Below are 25,950 nucleotides of genomic sequence, written 5' to 3'. Positions count from 1 at the left end.
ACAGACCGCTGTCATCGTCTAGTATCTGAAATCAATTTCACATGCATAAAGTACAGGATTTATGATAAACCAAAACATAAAGTTTTGAAACACATGGTACCTGAATGCCAGCGCAAATAGATTTTCCTACCTGTTGTGGGATTATCTGCTCAGATGAAGTGGCGAGATTGATCGCAAACACATGGTCCCTGCAGGAAAAGAGTAAAGACATTAGCAGGGCACGCATGCACATCTTTTTCTTCGGCCTTGATGCTTTTTAAATACAAACTTGAAAACAAACCTCCATAAGACTCTGACCTAGTCATTCCACCGAACCAAAAGATAAAAACTTTGATTTCACTAGACACTATTGATCGCAGCTGTTCAACAATACAGGCTGAAAGCTGGATTAACGGGAAAGATTTATTGGCTTTTTTTTTGGCTTTAGGACCTCACAAAAGTTTCCCTAACTATTGACAAAACCCATATGAATCACTTTGTGAAGTGAGGCATACACTTTGAACGCAACTGTGGAAAATATCAAGCCTCTTTACGTACATCAGGACTCTCCATACCTTTTGGACAGAGTACTTGGCAGAGGGAAAGCTGCAGTTTGGGACAGAGCCAAAAACTGCAGAATTTAGTTTGCACAGTTAGAGTAGGCAGAGGAGGTGCAACATTGTACTTTTTAGATAATTACCCTTCGACATCTTGATCGAGAGGGGAGCATATGCAATTAGGCACAGAGATGCAAACAGAAAACTTCAGCAGTTCAGCTTAAACTGCAAACATGAAAGCAGTTTAGTGAAGTGCTTTTGTCTCAAATATGTTAGAAGCTAAAGGTTCGTTCTCAGACATCCGACTTAACCCTTTAAAGTCCCGCTTTACTGTTTGGTAGAACACATTTTTGAATGACTATACTTTATCTTATTAAAGTTTTGTGGATGTAACCCTGCTTAAACGGTCTCTTCCACATACATGTAAAGTATACCGTATGTCATTTTTTTTACCCCAATTTTGATCATTTTCTAATTAAGGGAGACTCCAATAATTGGTTTAAAAAAAAAAAAAAAGTTAAATAATTGTTTTTTCTTATTATTATTGCCCAAAGGAAATAAAAAAATAAAAAACAATGTAAAAAAATGTTTGTTTAGCTTTTTTTTATTTTTTAATAATTTCAACTTGGTGGCTGTTATCTTCCGTTTGCTTCTGGTGAATTTCCGTTGCACATTTTTATTTATTACCCCCTTTTCAGGAGTCAATTTGCTTTATTCCTGCTAACACGGTAAATGAATAATACAAGGCAATAACAGCATGCATTGTTTAGAATCAAGCATATCTATAAATATATATAGGATATAACTAATAATCAGAAAGTAAGAAAATTAATTAGCAGCAAAAATATGATTGACTGGAGCATCTGTGCAACAATTTAGAGGTTACCGACGTGTATGTAAATGTGTACAATTATTAGTCTCGACTCCGTCACTTTGTTAAAATTGCACAAAGTAGTAATGAAGAAAAAAAAAAAAAAACAAAACAAGTAAACAGAGCTACATCATTTTTTGGTAATATAAATTAGCAGGTGAGCAGCGATGACTGACCGGGCTGCGATGTAGAGCATGTGGTTGATCCTCAGCATCCTCTGGAAGTCCAAACCCAGGCGGACAGTGTCATTGTCTGACATGAGTCCCTGGAAGCTGGGGTAGAGATACGACGCTGCATGGGGTCAAAAGATAGAGAAAAGGAGAAAATATTTAAAGTACACATAATTTCTTTACCACTAAGATAAACTTTCCCTTCACATTTTGTTTACACCTTTATTTTGATACTGAGAAAGAGCTCAACTTCGACTATTCACTGAGGTGAAAAAAAACCCCAACTGAAAAGCAAGCCTTTTCCCTGCTTTGTTGTCAAATCACATATTTTAAAAAAAACATCCGTTTGTCAGGTTTAACAATCATACAATGGCAGCTGTACAACAATAGCAGATCATTTATCCACAGAATTATTTGAAATCGACAGAACCCTATGCAGAAGGTTACAATCTGGTCTATTGTGCCCAAAAATGAGCGCATATAGCATATGCTAATGTGCTCTTGTGGAGGTGGATGCGTTAAAAAAGACAGCATACCAAGTTGCAAATTAGGCGTGTCACAGAAGTCAATCTGATTTAAATAAAATGACTCCCGGTAAACTTCTGAACAGACATGTCTGGGGAGTGTGCCAAGTGAGGACAAGGTAAAAAAAAAAAAAAAAAGAAGCATTTCAGAGGAGAGTGTCTGGGTCGACCCACGTTCAATTAGCAATTATCCGTTTGAGGTCACAAAAGTTCACTTAAGAGTTATCAGAAAAGCCATTTGAATAGCTGCACATTGCAAAATGAGCTTTAAAATCCTTAAAAATGAGAAGAAAACAAAGTATACAATTGAATGATGATAAAACTGAAAATCCTTTGTTCATGGATGAAAAATGATTAGATGTGTTGAACTTAGTGAGGTGCAGCAAACAGTAAGAGTGATACATCAGCTCTATGTTACATTGTAGAAGACTTTCAGTTTTTCTTCTTCTGCATGCAAATATATGTTTCCCTCCTCTACTCCAACAGCAAAATAGGTCACTAAAAGGAAATGGATTCAGACAATGGGTGGTGACTTCCAGGCTTTAAATGGCAAAATGACAGCAAATCAGAACATTTACATGCCTTCCACAGTAAGTATAATAATAATGATGATGGTAATAATGATAATAGAAAAAGGCTTGATGATAAAACACGCTTGCTTCAATAGTGACAACAGACCATCTCACACACAAGAGACCTCCTCTACATCTTCCCATTTTTTGTTTCATTCCAGCAGAGATTCAGCTCAGGGCATCAGAGCTCAGGGCCTCTGAAGTACTATATGAAGTGCCCTCCAGCTTCTCATCTAACCTGGGCGGCTGCAGAACACGCCATCCTCAGTAGAAATACCCCACAATCTGAAATTAGTCCCCTCTACAGGGAGCAGTTTGCTCCCTTAACTACTCGTCTCAAATTGACTGTTTAAAGATTTAAATGCCTAATGTCTGGCTGAGTGCTGGACCTTGCCGTGCTGTCGGGTGCAAGGACTCCCACTGGCTCTAAGGGCCGCCCTGCTGTCCTGCCCCTGGCAAATGAACATTTCTAATTACTCTTCGGCAACTTCACATCGCATATCGTTCAGAGGCAGCTGGATCCCTGCTTGGGGAAAAAGTAAGGAGCATGTGATGGTGCCCAGAGTTCACTCACTTATTGTGTTCAGTTTATCACTGGATCACAGACTTAGATCCCAATGAAAACTTACACCAAACAACACTGGTGTTGAGCAAAATTAAACATTGCTCAACTTTTCCTGCAATCTAATACATTTGTAACAATTAAGCCTTCAGTTCATCAGAAAAAAAAATTACAACCAATTAAAAGGATCAACTCATTATTAAAGACAAGACAGAAAAGACAAGAAATTTGATGAAACAATGACAATGTTCCATCTTATTCTACTGTAAATCCTTGTAAAGTGCTCTGCCATCTCATAAGCAGTAAAACCCCATGAATTTAACTTTACTTTCAATGACAGCATAAAGACTATACCTACATCTGTGCAGTCCATTGCGTAAATGTTAAGGTAATAAAATGGCCAACAACAAAAAGCAACATAATAATCAGTCTGTAAAGGGAACAGTTAAACCATGTGCTTCACGGTTTTAAGCACCATTAGGGATCAGTTCATTGTACAAAAGCAATTAGTTGTTTTCTAATACTGAAAAATGGATGATAGGAAACAAAATGTATCCTCCAAACTCAAAGGGTTTTGGGGTGAAAGCATCAAATAACAGTCAATTCGATACAGTTCTTGGTCTTCTACAGTAGAAGTGTCCAACAGCAATCATTGAAATATGGAACAGAGCATATGCACGCTCAGAATTTAATTCAACAGAAAAGAATCAACGACTTTTGTATCAGAAATTATGTAAAATAGAAGACAATTTGTTGAACGTGGTTAGCATAATGCCCTTTATCTGGCAAATTGCATGGAAACAGAGCTATCTGATCCTTTTTCAGAAGGAGGTCCGATTTCATCGACTTTGTTCTGACAAAGTACTACGATTCATAATGGATGTGTCACAGAGTTGTGAGGGACCTTGCTCCACGTTGTCACCAGCTCGAACCAGTGGTGACAAATTGCTCTCATTACACCTGGGATGGAGGTCCACATATAGCACTATTAGCACAGCTATTTCTGCTAATGGTTGCGTTACTCTCCTCCAGATAGATCAATTATATTGTGTGGGCCATGGTCTCTGCCACCTCTTAAATCAATTATGGGTCATTTTAGTTAGTAGCCAAGGCCTCACCTATAGACCTCACCAGTGACGGGCCCTTTGGGGACTCTGGTGAGGCAGTGTGTCAGAGGTGTCGAAGTCTTCAGTCAAAACCTTATTTCAAGTTTTGTTGTGGTACTCAGTCACAATTTAGTATTAATTTACATCGACTGGAATTGCACCAAGAAAATTCTGATTTATGAAAATTCTCCACTTATGTTCCAACCTGCACTCTTAACCCGAACTAGTTGAGTTTACTAGAAAATCGCGTGGAAACCCGTTGCCTTATCCCGTTTAAGTTTTTACAAAACATGAAACTAAACCTTTTAAGTTGTATTGGCATAGATAACTTAGACATATTCAAGTTTACATTAGTAACCTTTACTCAAAACCATTAGTTCACATAACTTATCTCTTTCCTGAGGTCTAGCCAACCATTTTAGGTCAAATGCACATAAATATATATAAAAGCATTACTTAACATCATTTGTTGATATAAGTAATGTATTGTCTTCAAATTTTAATTAATGACTTATACTGTTTTGATTTAGAGTTTGTATATACCATTGTAGTAATGGTAGAGGTGGAGGCAAGAAAAGGCTTAGTCCAGACTTCCTCCTGCAGTAAGCACTTTTATCTTGACAGATAATTCACAGGAACAATAGTGAATTTCAACCAACCCACATGTATTCGAACAAGTGGTGGTAACTTTCTATCTCACCACTTTCAGTTATGGTGCAGATTTAGTTAAAATGCAACACGAACAAAAACCTTGTACTACACCGTCACTGCCTACAGAACATAAACATAAAACACATACAAACTCTACCACAGCACTAAATACAGCACATAAACGGGAAACAGAGAGCACCCATAATGCAATGCGGCAACACACCCAAAGCACGCCACAATATATTGTTTAAAAAGAAATTTGTATGGGAAGGAAGAAATTAAAAAATACTTTTAAATTGTTCAAGTTATTTTATTTCAGAAAACATTGAAATTAACAATTAACACAAATAATTCACTGCAGCAATAATGAATTAAGACTGGTGCAGTCTTAAGCTAACCTTTAGCAAACGTTTAGCAACCAGACCGATCTTAATAATTGCTTTACACACTCTTCCGTCTACTTAGTGTCGTTAAAACTACTTTAAAACATCCACAGTTTATTTTTAAATACACAATTCAGTTTTCTCCAAAAATCGAGCTGGTCACGCTCTCACACAGGACGGGTCTTGACTCTCAGTTGAACTTCAAATAGGCTCCGCCCCTCCCTCACAGAACATAACTTTATATGTAATCTCTGCTTAACATGATCATTGCAGTGTATATTTTCACATTTCTAATCCAAAGAACTAATTTGATTTAGTAATTACATAGATTTTTACAAAACATAATAGAATAAGTAATGAACACTAAAACGTTTAATTGAAAACAAATTCCGGGTTTACAGTGTGGCTCATGGGCTGCAATATAAAATGGAGAGTGAAAACCCTGGGAAAGTCTCAGCAGTGATACCTTTTCGTCTTTCAACCACATTTTCATAGGTGCAGTCAATTAAGACTATCAGAGTAATAATGCTCATTCAGCACCTCTTGGTCCTTGTTTTGGATTTTTAAAAAGTTTTTCCCTTCATTGTTCTTTAGAAAAAGAAAAACGTCCATAAAGAAAAGCAAAACACAACCATAACTATACAAGTTCAGCAGTGACAGGTAACCAGACATGGTACAAGTTCTCATTATTCTCTGAAATCACTTGTCTGAACAATGCAAAGGTGTTTGCCGTCATGTGTGACCTCCCCTTGCTGTGCACAACTTTTCTGGCAGATGATTGTCTGTCCCTCAATGTGTGGGTGATGCAGCTCAATTGAAGACAACAGAGAAATGCTCTTGCCATTCTGCAGCAACAACTACTTCATTTTCAAAGTAGTTCAACCAACAACAAGGCCGAACAGGTCTTGTCCAAAACTGGCAGCAACTTCTGTTTTCTCAATACAGTTAGCTACTGTTGCTAAATAAAGGGGATATCTGTACATGAAACCAGGTCAATCCAAACATAACTGCATACTAACTGACGTGGCAGGCCAAAAAACTCCTGTCAACACAATTTTAATTCTAAAAGTTTTAAACATTTAACATCGCATCGAGAGGAGTCAGATGAGGTGGCTCGGGCATCTAGAGAGAATGCCTACTGGACGCCTCCCCGGTGAGGTGTTCCGGGCCCGTCCCACTGGGAGGAGGCCCCGGGGAAGACCCAGGACACGTTGGAGAGACTATGTCTCTCGGCTGGCCTGGGAACGCCTCGGGGTCCCCCCAGAAAAGCTGGAGGAAGTGGCCGGGGACAGGGACGTCTGGGTCTCTTTGCTCAAGCTGCTGCCCCCGCGACCCGATCCCCGGACCAGCGGAAGATGATGGATGGATGGATGGGTTTTAAACATATTCATCCTAAACTGAGTTTTCCTAAAGTTTTGTTTCCAAAAAATGTGTTTGAATATAGACGAGAGCAAATACATTTTTTTGTTTTAATTCTTTCTTTTTTCAATTTTTTTTTTTCAAATGGCTTCTGGTCCAGATGCCTGCTCTTCCTCTGCAAGATGCAAAGATGAGAAACTAACAAGTAATTCATTTGACAGATTATGATTTGTATTCAGTACTACAAGTAATAACAGAAAAACAAAGTCTAATTCTGATTGCTGCAGTTGCATTGACAGTCAATGACAGGGAACAAATATTCCAGCAACAGAATTAACCTCTACAAACATACTTTATGCAAAAATGGCAAAAAACAAGCACCTCACCGAGTCATGTTCCCCAGTGATGAGATATCACTCTTGTTAAACATGTACTCCTGAAACAAGAATCACCATGGCAACACAGATGTAGAACTTACATTCCCTGCCAATGATGCTGATTGGTTCCAGGTCTTGTGGGAATGGTGTGGCTCCTGAGGACAGCTGAGGTAAAAAGGCGACTAAGGTGAGAGCCAGCAGGGCCGGCACGATGGGTCGAGGCGATCCAGGCATCAGCCTCATTTTGATAGAAGATGAGACCTCACCAGAAACACATGGCCCGCAGCAGACTCCCCCAACCTACCTTAAAATGAGACAAAAGGTTATGAGGGTTAGAACTGTACATCTCAGACTCCACGGTGTTATCCACATGACACAGGATGAATAAACTGGATTAGTCTCAGCGTATCCATATTGTGCTGATGTTTTTTGATAATTTTCTAAATTAAACTGCAGCAAGTATGTTACAGAACAATGACGGCAGCAATATAGAAAGATGGCAGGTAAAACTCTTATTAGCATGCACTGCCTTATGTCAATGCGGCAATGTGATTGAGTAGCTGCCGAACCACTGTGATGAGAGAGCAAACAGACATAAAAAGGGGCAGATGGAGTCAGAGGGAGACCCAGGCACAGGGAGGAGGCAGCCAGCAGGGGAGGCAGGCCACCGGTGCCTTGACCACCGGGACACCTGCCACATCACCCGCCCACCTATGTCTGTCACAGCTGACAGGGCACAGTTGCAACAGCTTGTTCTACCTTTGGTGTTAATAAGTGAGGTTGGGGGTCTCCATACGTATCTTTACAGTTTATCATCTTTTAAATTGACAATAAGACAATCTTGGGATCAAATGAGTGAACTTTTGTTCACTTAAACAAAAACTGAAATACTTTTTACAATTCACCAGGGACATTCTTTAAGGTTTAACAAATCGGAAAAAGCGCCACATAGACTGTCTAAAACATAACAACTCTATTTGCCTGAAATATACAGGGCTAAAGGAAGATGAGCATCAATTCATCATTCCATACCACCAGAGAATAATAAAGGAGAAGGCTGGCCAGGCAATTTCTGGAGCAGTGTAGCTGCAAGGATGCAGAGCACAGCATTGTTGCATGCAGACTGAATGAGCACCAAAGGGAGAGGGCGCTTAAAATGGACACCCATTGAAAGCTACAGGTCATGGACCATCATATTAGGAATGTGCTCAAAAAATTTCTGTATAAACTACTAGATGGATCCATTCCAAAGACATGATGGTTGGGAAAAATTTTATTTCTACAGTGCATTTATTTTACTTGTCGCTCTTTAATACTATAGTGCATTCTCACTTTGTGATCAATAACAGTTCTCAGTAACTCACAATAATCACTTTAGAAATTCAGAGACAGAATGCATAAATAGAGGAGAATTAAAGTTCAATCTAAATGTAAAATTCTTTTGACTCCGTTTAAGAACACATTTAAGTTCTCTTCATTTAAAAGTGAAGGATATAGTGCTGCATTAGTTACTGTGAACCCCTGGTGTCAAATACACCGAGGTGCACAATATCTAGGGATGGATATTGTTCTCATTTAAAATTATATCAGTACCAGTAACTAATTCTGTACTGGTATCAAACTAACTTTTTCTGATGCATTATTGTTATTCTCTCTGCGTTAACAAAGTGATGCGTTAACAGTGCGACGAGGCTGCAGGGAGACAGGATCAGAGGAGAAGTTTGTGTTCAGCGGGCAGAGAAAGCGCGCAGCACGGTGTAGGTTTAGTCCGTTTGGAAGAATATCAGAAGAGGATGGAAAACAGAGTGGGTTGCTGCAAAAACAAGATCAGTTTGTTGCAAGCAAATATTTATTGTGGTAGCCTCAAATGGGAAACCCTGCATTGCCCTGATGGAATTAGAGCTAGAGTCTTGCAACCTCTCCAACATATACCAGATGGGTTCTCAAGAACTGAAATTAATATCAATCTGTGCTCTAAAGTACAGACGCATTCAAGGCAGTAATCTTTAAAGTACTGAGCTCAGTACCCAGCCCTAACCCTGGAAGTTCTTGAATCACATCCCAGGATCCATGAGTTGATCACAGCGATCAAATGCAAAACGGTGGGTTTCAGAAACCCAGGCTGGAGGGCAATTCATTTAGTACTTCAGAGGCCCTGAGCTCTGATGCCCTGAGCTGAATCTCTGCTGGAATAAAACAAAAAATGGGAAGACGTAGAGGAGGTCTCTTATGTGTGAGATGGTCTGTTGTCACTATTGAAGCAAGCATGTTTTATCATCAAGCCTTTTTCTATTATCATTATTACCATTCTCAAAATAAGCTCCCTGCTCCGCTAAATACATGAGGTTGGTTTATTTCTTGATGGAAATTATGACAAGTTACACAGAGAATATAGGACATGCAAGAAATCAGACACAGGAACAACATAGTAAATCAAATACTTGAAAATAAAAACTGCCTGTGCAGACTCGAATGTAAACATGACAGCAGTCAACTGACAGGGAACAAATGACCAATTCATTCAAGAACTGCTCAAAAAGCCGAAGAGCCGTTCCATATGTAATGCCATTTTTTTCAGATTGTAAGAAATAACCAGATAAAGGCTGATTTATGGTCGCCTACGGAGAGCTACAGAGAGCTCTCTCCTTCGCTTACGTGCGTCAGCCAAAATTCCTATCTATCCGTCGAGGAGACTCGCGGAGACCGCAAGGGTTGTGATTGGTCGGCTAACAACATCATTTCCCGAATTACTTTTCCGGTTTAGCGCCGTCCTCTCAGAACAACAACACCGCCATTTTTGAAAGAGTTTACTGTGTGGTCGGTCAACATTTGGTCAAAATTATTTGCATATCAATAAGCTCCAACAACAGTCTTTCTCTCTCGGTCGCCATCGTTCACTGTGAGGAGTGGAACGGAGCCGGAAGGTGAACAATCACTCAACGACTTTCACAATAGACGCCGCGAGATTAGGTCGTCTAACGTAGCAACGCCTACTGATCGGGAGGTGAATTGCCTTGCGTATCCGACAGGCCGACAGAGAACTTCGAAAGTACGGACTACGGAGACGGATAGCGACGGAGAAGCATACTGAGGCCTTACGAAAGAGTCTGACAACCAGGAAGTGAATCCTTCATTGTGTAATAATTAGACCTAGTGAACAATAGTCATGAAATCCTATTTTGTCAACAGAAAAGGCAAAGAGACCCCATTTAATTTTAACATCACAGAAACACAGAATGAACCAAACAGAAGAAAGCGACGACAGCTTTACTTAAAAAATGTTGCAAATTCCTCTATCTGCATGAATTCATACTAGCATCTTAATACATTGACAAAAGAACTCTGAGAATATTTGTCCAAAACAAAGTCTGTGTGGGCCAACTCCACACACTGTGCACAAGACTGAGATCATGTATGGAAGTTCATTTCCACAACTGTGTGATAATAGAGGATATAGTAACAGATGGATGGAAGAGAAGTTTGTCAAAGCTAACTTAAAGCTGCGATTACCTGCATTCCATGCCAACTTACTGAGGGCAATGTGTCCTCTGCAGGGCTTCTCATAAGCCCTGCCAACTTTATGCACAGTGTCACCTGGCAATATGACTCGGGCCACATAGTTTTAAGCGGGACCAGAAAATTAATTCAACAGAGACGTGAACTGTTATCAGTAGTGAGAATGGTCTGCCTCATTTGAAATGCAGGGTAGAAACTGCATTTAGCAATGAGGTCAAGCAATGATCACAGTGCCATAAACTAATGGAAGTGGGGGAGTCTGCTTGTGTTTACTTTGTGAATTGCAATAGCTTGTGGGGCCTTCTTTTGGCAGTATACGAGGACGATATACCTGATGGATTGGCCTTATATGCAATGATTTGGATGCTTTCCCTGCCTGGGAGGACTGTCATTTCCTCAAAAAGATTATACTATAGTGGTTTTGCTCGAGAAGATAAATCGATGAGAAAGATCCCTTAAAATGTCAACAACATTTAGGGATAAGTTGGATTATGTGCATGGTTAAACGAAGTCTAAATGTCAAAAGATCTATATAACAAACCAACTTCTCTCATGAATATGCACAAGCAGTCACCCAAAAAAATAATCAGCACATCCAGGAAACGTGTGAAGAAGAAAGGCAGAAATCATTTATTGACAACCTACTTAGCCCAAGGAAGGCAGCCAGCAGAGTGTGATGATGACGCATGCAAAACAAGAAAACCAGACTGAGTAACAGAGTGCTTACACAAGACCAGTCATATCCTCTGAAAGTCAAGCTAACACCCCAAGAAACAAGCCAATACACTCCGATAAAGCAGTCTGTTGAGGACTTCATGATTATGCACCTGAGCAAGTGCTGGAGACATTTTTCAAGCTCCACTGCTTCAAAGAGTTAATTTAAACTGAGAAACTGCAAAATGTGAAGAAAGGTTTTTTTTTCCTTGAGGCAAAATCAAGTCAAGATAAAAAAAATGAAAAAAAAAAATGAATAAAAAGTTACTCCGACACAAAAGTAGATATCATTACTGACACCATGCAGTAAACAAAAACAACTTATTTTAGCTGCTCGTTGCTGCAGAACTGGTTAGTCTAAACTGTTATGGCTCTGGGTCATTTCAACAAGAAAACCAGGCCAAAAGGAAGCTGGGTGAGTAAGAAAAAAGGCGTTATGATGGTAAATAAAACGATGAGTCGTTAGAATCCCTCACCTTCAGATTTCGAGTGTGACAGACGGAGAGTTTGTTACAATTATAGAGATGGTAAAAACTAATGAAAAAAAACAACAACATTCTGAACACATTTGTGAGTTCATCTTCTGTCATTTACAATTACAGTTTAACCACCAAACCTACAACAGTGAAACGTTAAGTTTTACACTTTTAACACACTAAATACTCTGGTTTGTTCAAAGCTAAATAGGACATATCTTACCTGCCAAGTTTACTGGTCAGCTGTCATTTCTGTACAAAATGTATTGAAATTTGGCATCAACAGCTCCTTCAAATTATTTTTCAAACCCTTATTACAGATTACATCATATTCACTTTTTAGGTTTTCCAACTTTTGGTGAAAAACTGTTGCAGGAAACATGTTTTTATTCAGGATGGTAAAGGTTTAGGTGCATCTGCACAAAAACTGAGTTAGGTCCAATCTAGCAAAGGGTTCTTGTTATAATACAGCATCTATGGTTCTACATCAATTATGTTTTTGATCCCCGCTGGAACATTCAGCAAAGTCTTGACATTTGAACATATTCCAAATCTGCAACAAACACCGGAGTAATTACATGGAACAGACACTTACATTAAAAGTTAAGCCTCTAAATTAGTTATACTCAAGCTGTGGAGTGATTCCGTGTCCTGCCTCAGTAAAATGGCTGCGTATGAAATTTGACCTTTAGGATATAAATGGACGCAGTAAAACCACATCATCTGCTGCTGAGCTCCCACGTTTACCTGCCATGTAAATGCATCAATGCAACAACCCCCGCTGGAGTTCTAAACTCTCTTAATTCCACCTAACAGACAGTCGATCAGTTAATGGCTGTGTGTCTGAAGAGGGAGTGGATGGCTGATGAGCTGACAGCTGTCGAAGGGAAATAAGCCGCTGCTTATCCCATCCCACGTTTTCTCTCTGTGTTATAGAGTTTGGAAGGGAGGGCTTGGATCATTTTGTTTTTAATGAACTGAACTTGTTAAACCATCTGGGAGTCTCTGGCAGGGTTGGACCTCTTTAGAGCACAGGGGTTTCTGGGATGCTGGGGAACATCATTGATTATCTGGCATTCACTTGGATTAGCAAACAGCCCTGTGTCTTTGGACTGATATAAAGCATCCACACAGAATCTACTCCTTTTTACTGGATTAATGCATAAATGGGACTAAATTAATTATAGATCTTTGCCTTTATTGGTCATTTACATTCATACATAAACTCATGCAAGTAAATTTTTTATGTTTAACAGTCCCCATTTGACCTTTAACAGTCCCGTAAAAATTCTTTCAAAATTCAAGTTCCAATTTTATCCTCAATCAACTGCATCGGACTTCCCGCACCTGTCAACACTTGGGACGCCTACTTGCAACACCTGCTGCACACAGCTAAACAGCAGAGCACATTCCTGATGTTGATGAAGAATTGCCCTCCAGTATTCCCCCTCACTTCCCTGATGCTTTAGTGCTGGCACGGTTAATCCACTCAATTTTGATAGCTACAAAATAGAACATACGTCTCACCCCTGAGCACACGGGTATCTCTGAGCCCCTTGGCTGATGAAAAGTTTGAATCCACAGTATCTTTCACTCTGACATATTTGAAGTACACGCTGGTCAGCAAAATGAACAAGCACATCCCCCGACTCCGATAATTTCAGACATAATTAGGCACATTAGCCTCTGCTCTCAGCAGGCCACCACAAAATAGGCTTTTATGCAGGGTGCGATAATAACACCATGAATACGGTGACCGGTTGATGAGTCAAGTGCAAAGTATGTTTGAGGACACAATATTAAAGCTTCATGATTGAATTAAAGCAGCAGAGGCGGCATTTCAGGTTCATGACCAAAAGGAGACTAAACAAAGCCTGCTTGTACAATACAAGATGAGATGTAATGCAATACATGCAAGACCACATATGGTTATGAGTTTCCAATAATGTCTTTGTGGCACCACTTAGAACTCCATTAACTGGCTCCAACATGCCTCTAGGCTATATAAATATCTTCACAGAGGAGCATAACTTTAAAGCAGACACACTAGACATTAGATATTCCATTACCATTAAGAATTAACATCTGTGTGTAAAGTTATCTGGTTTTCCTTGCTTTTCAGTTTGTGCGTGTATGTAATGCTGCTACAGCCCGACTGCCTGCTCGTCGTTGTAAAAACAACCACACGGGAGTTTTAATGTGACAGGAGGAAAACAGCACATGATTTAAACGGTCTGTGTTCAGACAAACATTTCATTGTTCAGTCCTGAGCCATATCATCCCTCCTCAAACTTCTTTTGGAAGGTCCATCGGACCACCGCACTAACTGCAGTCCCATGACACCAATCACACAGCTCATCCCCATCTGAACCGAGTTGTTTTCCTCCAACACTCACATCCTTCTCTTGTTGGAAGTAAACTCAACAAAGAGCTGACATTCAAACATGACAGATTATGGAAAAACTTCATTTCCCAGAGGTGCATGTGATGTACTTAATGAATATTGACCATAAATATTCCTTTAAAAACATTTTTAGCAATTCTTACCTTTACCTAGTAGTTAGTTCAACTCTTCTCTCAACCCTGTCAAACAGGGGAAACTTTGCCAATTAGATTTCCAATGGCTAACCATGCAGACGTTGTCACAGCGAAGAGGAACTGGGATCAAGGAGCCCAGGGCAATAATTGAGAGAACAACCCCCACAGGACACCAATGTGAATTATATAGATGTGTTTGTTAGGCGTATGGTGCAAGAGTTCATTCTAGTGTAGTGACATCTCTTCTTCAATTAAGAAAGCATTTAAAGCTTCTATGGTTGAAACAGATAGGTGGTTTTAAATGGAGAATACATTGAAATAATGACTACATCATCATAACATTGTTTCAAAATATGTCATCAAAAAATAATTACTCTTGTATATGTAAGATAAATAACTTATGCCCAATTTTAAGCCTGAGGTCAGAGAGTAGACCTACAGTGTTACCCGTTGTCATCCAGGCAGATACAGAGTATAAAAACTTAACCCCACCAAGATGTCTAAGCTAGGCTGTCGAATACAAATAACTCAGATAAAGGAGTAGGGGATTTCAGAGCATTTCAGAGGCCCCGCAGGGGTAAAAACAGAACGGCTCCAGGGGATCACTGTGGCAACAGTTTAAAAAGTCCATTAGCATCCCTGGTCGAAGAGGAGGGACGGTTGGCTTCTTGCATTTTACCAAGAATAGAAAATCAATGGTCCCTGTAGTCCTTTAGTTCTTGGATTAGTATGTCAGCTGCCTGGTGTCAGTAAAATGTTGTCTCACTCTCAGTGTCTGCACTGTGCCATAGCAGTGAGAGGGCAAGATGGCATCTGGGCTGAGATGTGTCTGTCAGGGGAGGTTGGGACTCTCTTTACCATCGTGCCACTCAGCCTGGTCCCAGGAGATAGCCGCTTTAATCCCAGCGCCAACAGTTCAGACAAGTGATGCGTTGTCCCGTCGCAAGGGCCATTGATTGTTACCCCATGTCAGTCGGCTTCACTCTGTCCTCATTGAAGATCCCCCGTAGATTAGAGTGAAGTTTATAATTGGGCTTCAGCGGCAGATTTTAAGGGAACTGAAGACTTCTGCCCTCAGACAATGAACTGGTCAGACTTCACAGAGAGGGATATATGTAAGATTCAGACAGTGAGATGGTTCTGTGATCGATCTATGAATCGCTGCAGGCATCATCTATCGTCTTCATGTCCATTTGGAATGGAAAAAAGAAGCCCAAAGGGACGTCATTGGAAGAGGAATCAGACTTCCATCAGAGAAATACTCAACACGTGTCTGCCTCCTGTTAATTATTTAAATTAATCTTAGGAGAGGCCTATAACTCCCCCAAACCGTGTGTGCTCCCCATCAGTCAGGGTGCACCTTCAATCTTCTGGGGTCCTTGTGGCATTTAAAACAAGCCTGTCCTCAGACACCTACTCACAGAGATCCATTTTAAATATGTTGGGTGGCATTTGTGCTACCCCCTCTCCTTCATCTCTCTTTCTCCCCTTCTTATACAAAAAGGGAATGTTGACTAAACTTCTCCTCCCAATATCTCTGTTATTAATAATTTACAATGTTATGGGAAAACAATACCTGATCCCTGTTCTGACAAATCCAAGCACCGTCATTCTCTCAAGGGCATCATCACTAGATACCCCCTAGCAGAAGGAAAAGAAAGTTGTTGTTTTCAGTATTTTGTGTTTTTCCATTTCTATTTCAGGGACTTCAGTAGGACCTAGCAGCTAAAGTGAGCCCACTTATTGACTGCAGGTAAATCCCTTGGAAATATTTAGAGATGGATGAGAAAGGACATGCGAATGCTAACTGTAGAGATTGGAATTTGCAAAAGAAATCATTGAAATTTAGAGTAAATTTGGTATTTTTTCCATTGGAAAAAACTTCTACTTTATACAACCATACCTCATTTGTTCTATGCTGTACACTGAATAAACAAAGGAAAGTGCTAATACCAAGGAAGAAAAAACAATGATAATCTCCTGTCCCAGAACACTTTACATGCCTGAGCCCGGCTTGATTTGCAGAGAGCTGCTGACACACTACAAAGACAGGAAGAAAAACCCAAGTTAGCTGAGAGCAGCAGACAGCAGATGAGGCAAGATTAAAATATGCTAATAATGTGCTTTAAATACAGTTGCTACAAAAAGAATGAAAAAAGGTTTATTATCGCCAAGGATTGTGCATTCTAGATAAAGCTTTTGCTATTTTTTTTTCCTTACGAGTCAAAACAAAGCAGGTGCTTGAAAACAGTGGTGGATGTTTGTCGGTCCCTGAATATCCCAATTCATGGGATGGGAAACAGTGATAGCTAAGAGGTATGTCTGTGGTTCTTTGATCAGATTTGGTTTGAGAGTATGCCTATGCAACCATTTGCATATTTACTGTCCAAGGTCACACTTGTAAACCAATTAACTTTGATCAGACTGTGTACTGGGAATTCCAGAAACTTTGCGTCTGATATCAGTAGCAAGCAATCGAATTGGATCCAAGAGCACAGAAAGAAAACCTCATTTAAGCTGGACAAAACACCAAGATTTAGACTTTTTGTTTTCCAAATGGCAACACACAGAGTGGGTTAAGAGCTTATATTGCTTGTGAGGCTGTTTTCTCCGCCACAATTACAATGGCAAAGAAAAATCAACATACAGTGTTGAGTGCAATTGTGGTCGGATATAACTACAGTGCAAAACCACACACACAAAAACCTGGAGTCAAGGCTATGTGGCTGTGGCAGCTGCAGATAAACAGGGGACCTGGGAATCAGCACATCACAGTTTTCTTTACTTGGTCTAAGAAATGCAATGCCTGCATAGCCAATAAATTGAGTGGAGGGACATGTAACTTTATTTTGATTTTGCTGAGGATCTTTTTAATCTGGGGAACACTACTACTCAGGACTCTTGTGGCCCACAAGAAGAAAGTGAGAGTTGGCTATTAACACAGAAACTCCTTTGATCTCTATCCCCCTTTGGTACCAATTAATTTGCAGCACCGTTTGCATTTCAAACTCTTTGCACTTCCTATTTGGAAATACATCCTGCATAAATTATCAATCTAATAGAATTTCTATTCCCCCCTGATAAAAAAAAAAGTGAATTATGAGTGACATATCTCTAAAGTCTAGCCCATTTCAATGTGGGGGGTGCTGTATGCAATGAAGTGATAAGATGTTACTTTGCTCCCTCCGCCGATCAACGCCGTCTTCACTCAGTGTGGCAATCTTTTCATGTCATTGTGATGCAGTGAGAGGCCTCCTGCTTATATCTGTTAGTCTTGACAAAAGAAGACGCCTCAGTTTCAGGTGTGCCAACGCTGGGATTTATACTCAACAGATAAAACGCAGGAAGGCAGAATGGCTGCAAACTGATCAAAGGAAGATAAATAGCTGTGAAGATTCCTCCACTGCCTTTATCCCTTGTTAGCAGAGGTAATCACACAGCCGTCACCAAGAAGATCCATTGCTGTCACATTGCCCCAACATGACTATAAGGACGGGAATGGGGAGAGGAGGTAGCGTAGGAATGGGAGACAAAAGAACATTTGGTGAATTTCATTTGAGCAAGAACAAAAGTGGTGAGCTCTGCTTTTATATATGAATGATTTTTGCAATCTGAGAGGTCAATGCAGATGAAGGGAAATATAAATCAAGAGTAAGAATAAGGCTTTTTTGTGAGAGTGCCTCACAGAGGTAATGGCATCATCATGCCTTTGTGGTTCGCTGTTCCTGGGAAGATTAAACACTCTATCATTGTCTTTGGGACAAACATTCTGCACGCTGAGCATGCATCCAATTATTAAACACCTTCTCTATTCAAAGCAGACATCCACATGTCAGCTTCATCACACACCGAAGCCTTAAAAGAGGAGATGAAAAGAGACAGCAGTCTTATCAGGACAGCACTACCTTTCAGGGCAGTTGCCCACAGTGGCAGCTGACCTCACTTTTATTACTGCTGTCTCTCATTGATGATATCATCTAGACCCAAACTGAAAGACCCAGCAGCTTTCAAGTTCAGTTTATCTAATTTTTATGGCTGTTACATCTCTGTCTTTCCCAAGAAAAGTCAGTGGCCATGGGCAAACATACAGCAGAGCAGCGAGGCTCCTTGCACCTAATCAAAGACCGCTGTGTGTCATGGAATAAGTAAGGAATAAGACAAGAGCGGGGCATCAGACAGAGAAATGGGCCATGAACAGTGACAGCAGAAAGACATATCCCAATGAGGAGGAGGAGGATGAAGAAGGGAATGACAGTGTCTCACAGCTCACTGGTCTGGAATCACGCAGACAATCAATTCCACCACTCAGTTTCAGGCTGGTAGGTCCTAGTTCAGTAACAAATTATCCACAGTGCTGAATGGCTTTAATTTCAAGTTACAGTCATCAAATGAGACATTGGATGATCCCCATTGGATGATTCCCTACAATGTTCCATTGAGATCAATGATGAACTCAGATAAAACCATATTCTGCATAGATGTGGCTGCCAAACTTATAGCACACCCTCTACAGTATTTAATTTTCAATATTTAAGAGTCAAGAAATGCTGGGGCTTGCAAAGCATGGAGCATAACCCAAATTTAGTGTTTTTCACAAGGTTGTCAGATATCACTGGAGAAGGCAACACACCTCATGAGTTAACATGGTTAATGTTTGCTAGAGGAACATAGAGAAAAACACCCGGGGACCATTAGTCACGTCACTCTACGATTCGATATTGAACGCAGTGATTACTGCCGTCTGTCGTTCTTAAAAAAAAGAAATGGCGCTTCATTGTTGCTCGGCTCAGACGGAGTGTCAGCGGCTTGTCTTTCTACAAGCATCTAACATGTCTGAATTATGTGTTAAGCGTGGCCTGGATCTCAGTATAGATAATGTTGCCTCTCAAGGACTTTAGGAGGATAAGCCGTTATCTCCGTCTAAACCCCCAACAGTCATTAGAAGCAGCAGAGCCTCCTTAGGGCCATCTAATTAGGGCTCAGGTCATCCTTCAATCCTTCCTTCCACCCAACACTTAAATCAATTCAATGTAGATGGATTATACAGACATTGTATTGAGGATGTCATTACTTCTGCCTTGACATGAATAACTATAGAACAGAAGAGGACCTTTTACAAAAAACTAAAGCTTTCCTGAATTCTTATTCAAGTCCATTTTTTTTTTTTTTTCCAAAACCACCTTACCTTGACTGACTGTTCTTTTAAGTGTCCTACATCAGGGGTACTTGGCTCAAAGTCCCCTCACAAATATAAACACTTTATAGTGGTAGATCAAAGCGGCATATTGTATTTATCAATCAAATCCCTAATCATTCCTGAGCCAAAAGGTTCGACTCCACTGCGCTTTAGGTTTTTACAGACATGGAGAATATGAGGACAGAAAGACAAACTCATGAAAAGAAAAGAAAAGCTCCTCTTTTAACAGAAAGACTTACCACTGATGCCGTTTCTACTCCTCCCCCTCCTCCTCTCCTCCCTCTTCATCCTTCCGCTAGCTTTGACAAAGCAGCTATCATAATAGAAAAGCAAGGGGACAAACGGGGCCATCCATAAAGAGGCCAAATACTGGCGTGAGTGTGCTGTTGAGCCTGGGTGGTGGTGTCATTAAGTGTGAGTGTGTGATAAATGCACTCTGCTTGTCGGATTTGAGATTCTCATTAGTCTGTGTTCAGGAGCAGACCTGGGGCCATTACTCTTGTAGCTGCATTGTGACAACAGGCTGATTGTGTCTGCGTACAAGAGCAGAAAAAGTTTGCTTCTTTTGTAATGCTTGTATGCATAAAAAACATTTGAAATTATGCATTAAGCCCTTTGAAAGCCACAGTCAAAGGTATATTCAAGCAACTGCTAGTTTTGTGGATCATGTGATTTTAAAGTTCCGACTAGACCCATTAATCACAATTCATATTTGACTGGTTGAATGTATGGTAAATGGTTCACGCTTATGTTTTTAACTCTCTCTAGGGGCTACAAAGTGCTTTTACAATGAGTTTATCATTCTCCCAAACAATCAGCGCTTCTTCTTAAATAGTTACATTTAATAAATTCTTATATTTCACATATTTGCATATAGGAAAAGTTAAACAACTATTGCCGTCAACCTGTTTTTGCTGAAACTTCATATCAGTTGGAATCATTTACAACCTATGTTTGATGCTCTGATTCTATTCCTGGAATATCTTAAATATAACACAAGTATGTAGAAGCAGTGCTGATCCCCAGCCCAAAATGCATGTTAGACAAAATACTTCATTAAAATTTGACAACTCAACAAGATTTGTGTTTTCAGAAAATCATAAATCCTAGAAACCTTAGGCGAACTGCAACAACCACAACAATCCTCTCACTTTTCAGCCAAATCTTTATTCAATTATGTCTGTAAGTGCAATTCTCAAGCTAACCGAGTGCTGAGAGGTCTGTGAAACACGAAAACAATGATAGACTTAAAATGTATTTGCATGATGCCCGTGTTGCGAACGGATACAACCGTGTGATATTTCTAGATGCGTAGTAAAATAGTTTGCTGTGCAGTAATGAAAGCTATCTCTGTTTTTCCTGGTGCTGTGCGACAGTTGTTAAACTGTCAACATCAGATATGTTAAACTGTCACACAGCAAAAGGGCTCCTTTCAGCAGCAAACAAGGAAGTAGGAAGGGGTAGCCGCCAGTCTACTTTGCCTGCCTGCGTCAGAGGCTGAAGCAGTCGTCTGGACAAATGGTCCAATCAATTTTCAGAGACAAGCATCTGCCCGGGCCCATGTAACTGTACCTCTGTTCTCAGGCTGGTGTGCAGACAGCTGTGTGCTGCTGGCTTGGCAGTGGAGCTTATCACAGAACAACACAGGAAATGTGATGCCACATAGGGCGACCACTGACACTTTAATTTGTCCCTGGTGATAGGGTTTGTCAAACTATTCCTGGAGTTCATCAGCCAGCTGGCTGTATTTGTTCACTCTGTAGATGACTTCTCAGTTCTCTTGAGAAATCCTCTGCCAAGATGACCTTGATGCTCAATTGCTGCTTATTTTTCATTATGTGTGAGTCTCTAAGGAGCAGGTGCCATGTTGTTCCTAAGTTCAAGACTATGTGCTGGGTTCTGATTAACATGTAAATTAGAAAAGAGGTCATCCTTGTTAAACAACTAAGACAATAACTTGTCTAAAACAGTGATACAGTTGTTCAGAGGGCCGCAACGAGAAAAAAAAACACTCGGTTAAGAATGAGATAAACATTCAAGTAAATAAGTAGAGAAACCCGAGTGGCGAGGGAACTCTTGCGAAAAAGGAAGAGAAACCTGCGCTTGCTGAATCTGACTGCAGTAAATCCAGGGGGGACAGAGATAGTATTTGCAGGTTGGCACAGGGTAAACACATTTGCAGAGCTTTGGTGCTCACAAGCACACATTCAACAGGTTTTCCACAACACATTTTTGACAAGTTCATTTGCTTTTTTAAGAGCTTTAAATGCTCTTCAAGATACATTTGGAGGCAACATAATTCTGAACATCAATGTAGATTCAGAGGTGATCTAATCCTAAACGATTCTATGATCAAACTATGAAATGTTCTAAACACTATATTGCTCTTGCTAATATGGAAGAATACTCTGGTTATGAACACAGTTTAACTTGGGTCATACCAGCTTGTTCAATCCAAAATGGCAATGCTGTTCTGAAAGGGTTGTGCAACAGTTCTCCAGTATAACAATGTAACATTTAATGTAACAACCAGAGAACAGCAAGAAACACTCTTTGACACGTGCATGTTTGAAATTTATTGCTTCAATGTTTGATAATGAAAGTGTGAGATGTAGAGCCACAGTACACAGAGACCAACAAACTATTTACTCTCAGAGTAAATCTGTGAGGAGATCCTTGTTGCCTTAAACTTTGCAGCCAGTGGGACGGTTGCCATCCAAAGTACAAACAAATGTGTTTTTCCAAAGAGTATCACAAAAGAAAAATTAAGCATAAAAGCTGTAGATATACAGAAATATCTGAGCACAATGACAAATAGCTGGGATCGCCAAAAATACATTCTGAATCAGTTTAGCTTATTCAACCCGCTTAAACATCCACTTTCCACTATATCTTGAGAGTAAACTATAAACTGGTGGTATCCAAAAATGAGGCGTCTTTCTGCAAGAGTAATGAGATGATTCACTTTAATCTCTGCGATTTCATTTTCTTACGTCCGTCCAAGTGATTTGGTACTGCAGATGTCTTCTCAGTACGCTTAAGCCCCTCGGCCATATGCTACTGCGACACAGACTGTGACACAAAGGGCTTTTAATCAGTCTTCTCGATGATAGAGCACATTCTGGCCTTAAAATATACAAAGCTTTGAGGTTTGCTTGAGCCCCTCGGTTCCATTCCGACTGTGGTCTAGTTTGAGATTGCTGCATCTATTGATGCTTAGCAAAAAGGGTTCAGCACAGTTTATAGCTGTACAGCTTTTTCATCTATTCGAGCTGGCTGGAATCCTGAAACTGATCAGACAACACAGTTCCTGCTCTTTGCTTGGATAAAGAACGCAGTTTCACAACTCAAATTCAACAAATTGTTGCCTTCTATTGCATGCAAAACATGTACTCTGGGTGAAAAACCTCTAAAAGAGGAACTTCTGTCACTAAAGCAAAACTTTCACATTAATATTAGAATCCAAAGCTGATCCATAACAAGGCGAATACCCTGTCCACCGGTATGGGCACAACATTTTTATGAAAAAAATCCCCCCCCCCCCCAGTGTGCAATGAGACAGTTCCAGGCTGACATGTGCAAACTGCCCAAAGTGTAAAAACAGATCTCATTCCATCTCAAGTAGCTATTTTGGGTTCTAGCCAACTGTCTAAATGGATCAATTTTAATGTGCCAAGGAGTTATCTGAAGGGTGAAAGACACAGCACTTTAATGTATATCTATATGAACTTATCATAATGGAATTAATTAGGGTTTTGCCCTCCAAGTAAACATTATTCAGCAGCATAGAACATTACCATAAATTATGCTCAATTTCAGTCCAACACTAAAATAAGATGCACTTCTTTATGACCTTTACTTGTTATTTAGGAAAAAATACTTAACTGTTGAACTTTTGCTCATTTGAATTATAATTATAAACAGCTTTGAGGCAAGCTTTGGAGGGCTGTCTGACTTTTGCCTCAACATTAAGTAATCCTTCCCTCATTATCCAAATGTAGTAAGCATTTCCTATCCGAGCACAGGAATGATATTACTTAGAGATGTGTGAGCTCCACTTAAAGAAAAGCCCCCATCCACAGCACCTGAGGACTCATAGATGTTTAGACACTTGTGTTTGCTGACAAAGGAGACTCTTTTGGACGGACGCCTTTCCCATTACATGGATACGATTTATTTAAACTGAGCTGCAGATTTGTTTTTGAACTTCACGGTTTGGAAGCTTTTTGTTTTAGTCGGAATACAGAGAACATGAACAGTAGTGCTGGTTATGGGGCCTGTGGACTCTTTGTGCTGATTGGAAAGAGCTGTTATCACAAATGGAGGGCTGTTTTTCTCCGAACAGTTTACTGGTTGCGCTCAAACATGGACATGGCAATAAACTGGCCTCTACTAAGCATCTCTGAGTGTCTAACAGCATGAGGGCAACTCATAAAACAATTTAGGTTTGGATTTTTCTTTTTGGAAAGTCGGCTAATTTAACTAGCCCCAGGAAGTTTTTCAGTTTTGCTTTCCCATGTGAGGATCATGAACCACATTAAAACAAACATTTCAGCAAAAAGTTGCTTTGAAGTCAACAATGTTAGTCTGAGAGTTGAATTTCTGAGGAAAGTCAATATGGCTCTCTCAAGTTATACAGCTAATGAGCTCAACAGAAGTCCAAATAGTGAAGAGTAAAAAGAAAAAAAAGTCTTCAATCATTGAAAATTCTTGAAAGAGTCAATCGCCTGACAACTTTGCTCTACAGATACCCGCTAGAGAGGCAGGGAATACATCACAATTGCTGATCAATATCCCCTGCTTAGCGTAAGCAGGTTCACTGAATATTAAAGAACCGTGGGAAAGTTATTCTGTCAGGTTCCAGGTGAGGACAGCTGAAGACAGCCATTATCCCATCATTACTAAATCCTCTCATTTAAAAACCTAATATTTTTGGGGGTTAATTCAAGGGAGTTACGATTATGGCGTCATGTATTTAGCTATAACCAGATATTTCAATGCAGTGCCAGCATCTGTCGGGTTTGAGTCAGGCATTCAGAACTTGGTAACTTGAACAAAAGTGGCTTTTTGTCAAACTGCCACAATGCCCTGACAGTAATAAGGGAAAAAAAAAAAAAAAAAAAAAAAAAAAAAAATCAGCCAAGTGTCAGCTGGGAGGAGCTGAAGCACAACAGAGAAGGAGGCGGAGGAGCCTTAAAGCTGTATTGTTTTAAATTTTGAAGCCACCTTCTTCTTACGATTACCAAGTTATGATTCAAGACATCGTTCATGCCAAAGCGTAGGGGAGGACAATCTCCAAGCTCAGTCATAGAATATCTCCACATCCCTTCTTGGTCTCAGCATGAAGCAGAATATGACCATTTTTGATAAAAAAAATAAATACAAAAATACAAAAATAAAAAAATAAATAAAAAGAGCATATGTCAAATATTTTACTAAAAATATATATCTATATTTTTATTATTACTTTTTAAATCGATTAAGAAATAGTAACACTTAGACATGAGCGTCAGTGTTCCTAGTGTTCCTTTTCTCTTAACTGGACTTTGTCCAGAATTTATTGGCTTACAGTGAAAGGAAAATGCAAAGGCTGAGGATGTTTTTTTAGTTTTGATATCCAGAGCTACAGTGATGCTCTTACAGTCATTTTAACCAAAGAAACAATTCAATTTTCTACTCAAATAGACTAATAAAACTCAAAATGTTATAAAATATTTTGACTTTTGGAAGATGGTAGTTGAATCAAAATCTGTACAAAATAAAATAAAATAATGGCTTTGGAGTTTGCCCGAGAGAAATTCTTCTTTCTTCAGACAAATATAAGTAATCTTAATGGTATAATTAAACCACTGGTAAATTACTATTTCATTCATTTAAATTAGATATTACATTTTAACAGTCAAACAACATTGTTTCATTGCCTGTTTCTGTTTAGTATCAATAAACTTTCTGGTCAACTTTTTGTTGCTCTTGAGTCCGTTTGAACTTAAAGCAATTTCACGCATGCATTGCACCCGCACTATATCAAATCGTCTTCATATTCTCCAGAATACATCCAGTGTAAAAGCATGAAAATGGCTTTATAAGTTGATGTGTGTTAGAATTGTCAGCTCACAACCTTTTATCAACCTGACATGTGACACTTCATCTCATGAGTCAATATTAGGAAGTAAAGTTCCCTTTATTTCAAATGGTATCATTTACTGGATGCTGAGATACTGCTTGTGCAGTTCTATATGATTTTAACTAAATTTTCAAATCATTGTCCAACTCAGTTTTAAGTAAAAACCTATCTGGGGGAGCATTTTCACACCCTACCCTAGGATCCACATCCCAATGAACAATACCAGTTTTTGTCACATAAACTATGATTTTACAGGAAGCCACCTTGCAGTGAA

At 39.7% G+C, this 25,950-nt stretch overlaps 1 protein-coding gene across 5 annotated transcripts in view; it reads right to left on the bottom strand.

Moving 5' to 3' along the window:
- Nucleotides 1-25,950, bottom strand: part of sema6cb (semaphorin 6Cb) — a 147,599-nt gene that overhangs the window by 56,651 nt on the left and 64,998 nt on the right. For 4 of the 5 annotated variants that reach the window (XM_075466159.1, XM_075466162.1, XM_075466163.1 and 1 more), the window contains 3 exons: nt 7,213-7,415; nt 1,584-1,698; nt 131-188 (listed from right to left, as the gene is read on the bottom strand). In XM_075466159.1, the coding sequence (XP_075322274.1) occupies nt 131-188; nt 1,584-1,698; nt 7,213-7,354 (315 nt within the window). In that variant the 5' untranslated portion in view covers nt 7,355-7,415. The remainder of the gene's footprint in view (nt 1-130; nt 189-1,583; nt 1,699-7,212; nt 7,416-25,950) is intronic. The other variant, XM_075466160.1, reaches the window with a different exon arrangement.

The sequence above is a fragment of the Odontesthes bonariensis genome, chromosome 5 (genome assembly GCF_027942865.1).
Source record: "Odontesthes bonariensis isolate fOdoBon6 chromosome 5, fOdoBon6.hap1, whole genome shotgun sequence".
In the NCBI taxonomy this organism is placed as follows: Eukaryota; Metazoa; Chordata; class Actinopteri; order Atheriniformes; family Atherinopsidae; genus Odontesthes; species Odontesthes bonariensis.
The sequence above is the reverse complement of the archived record's forward strand: the minus strand, read 5'-3'. Positions and strand labels throughout refer to the sequence as shown.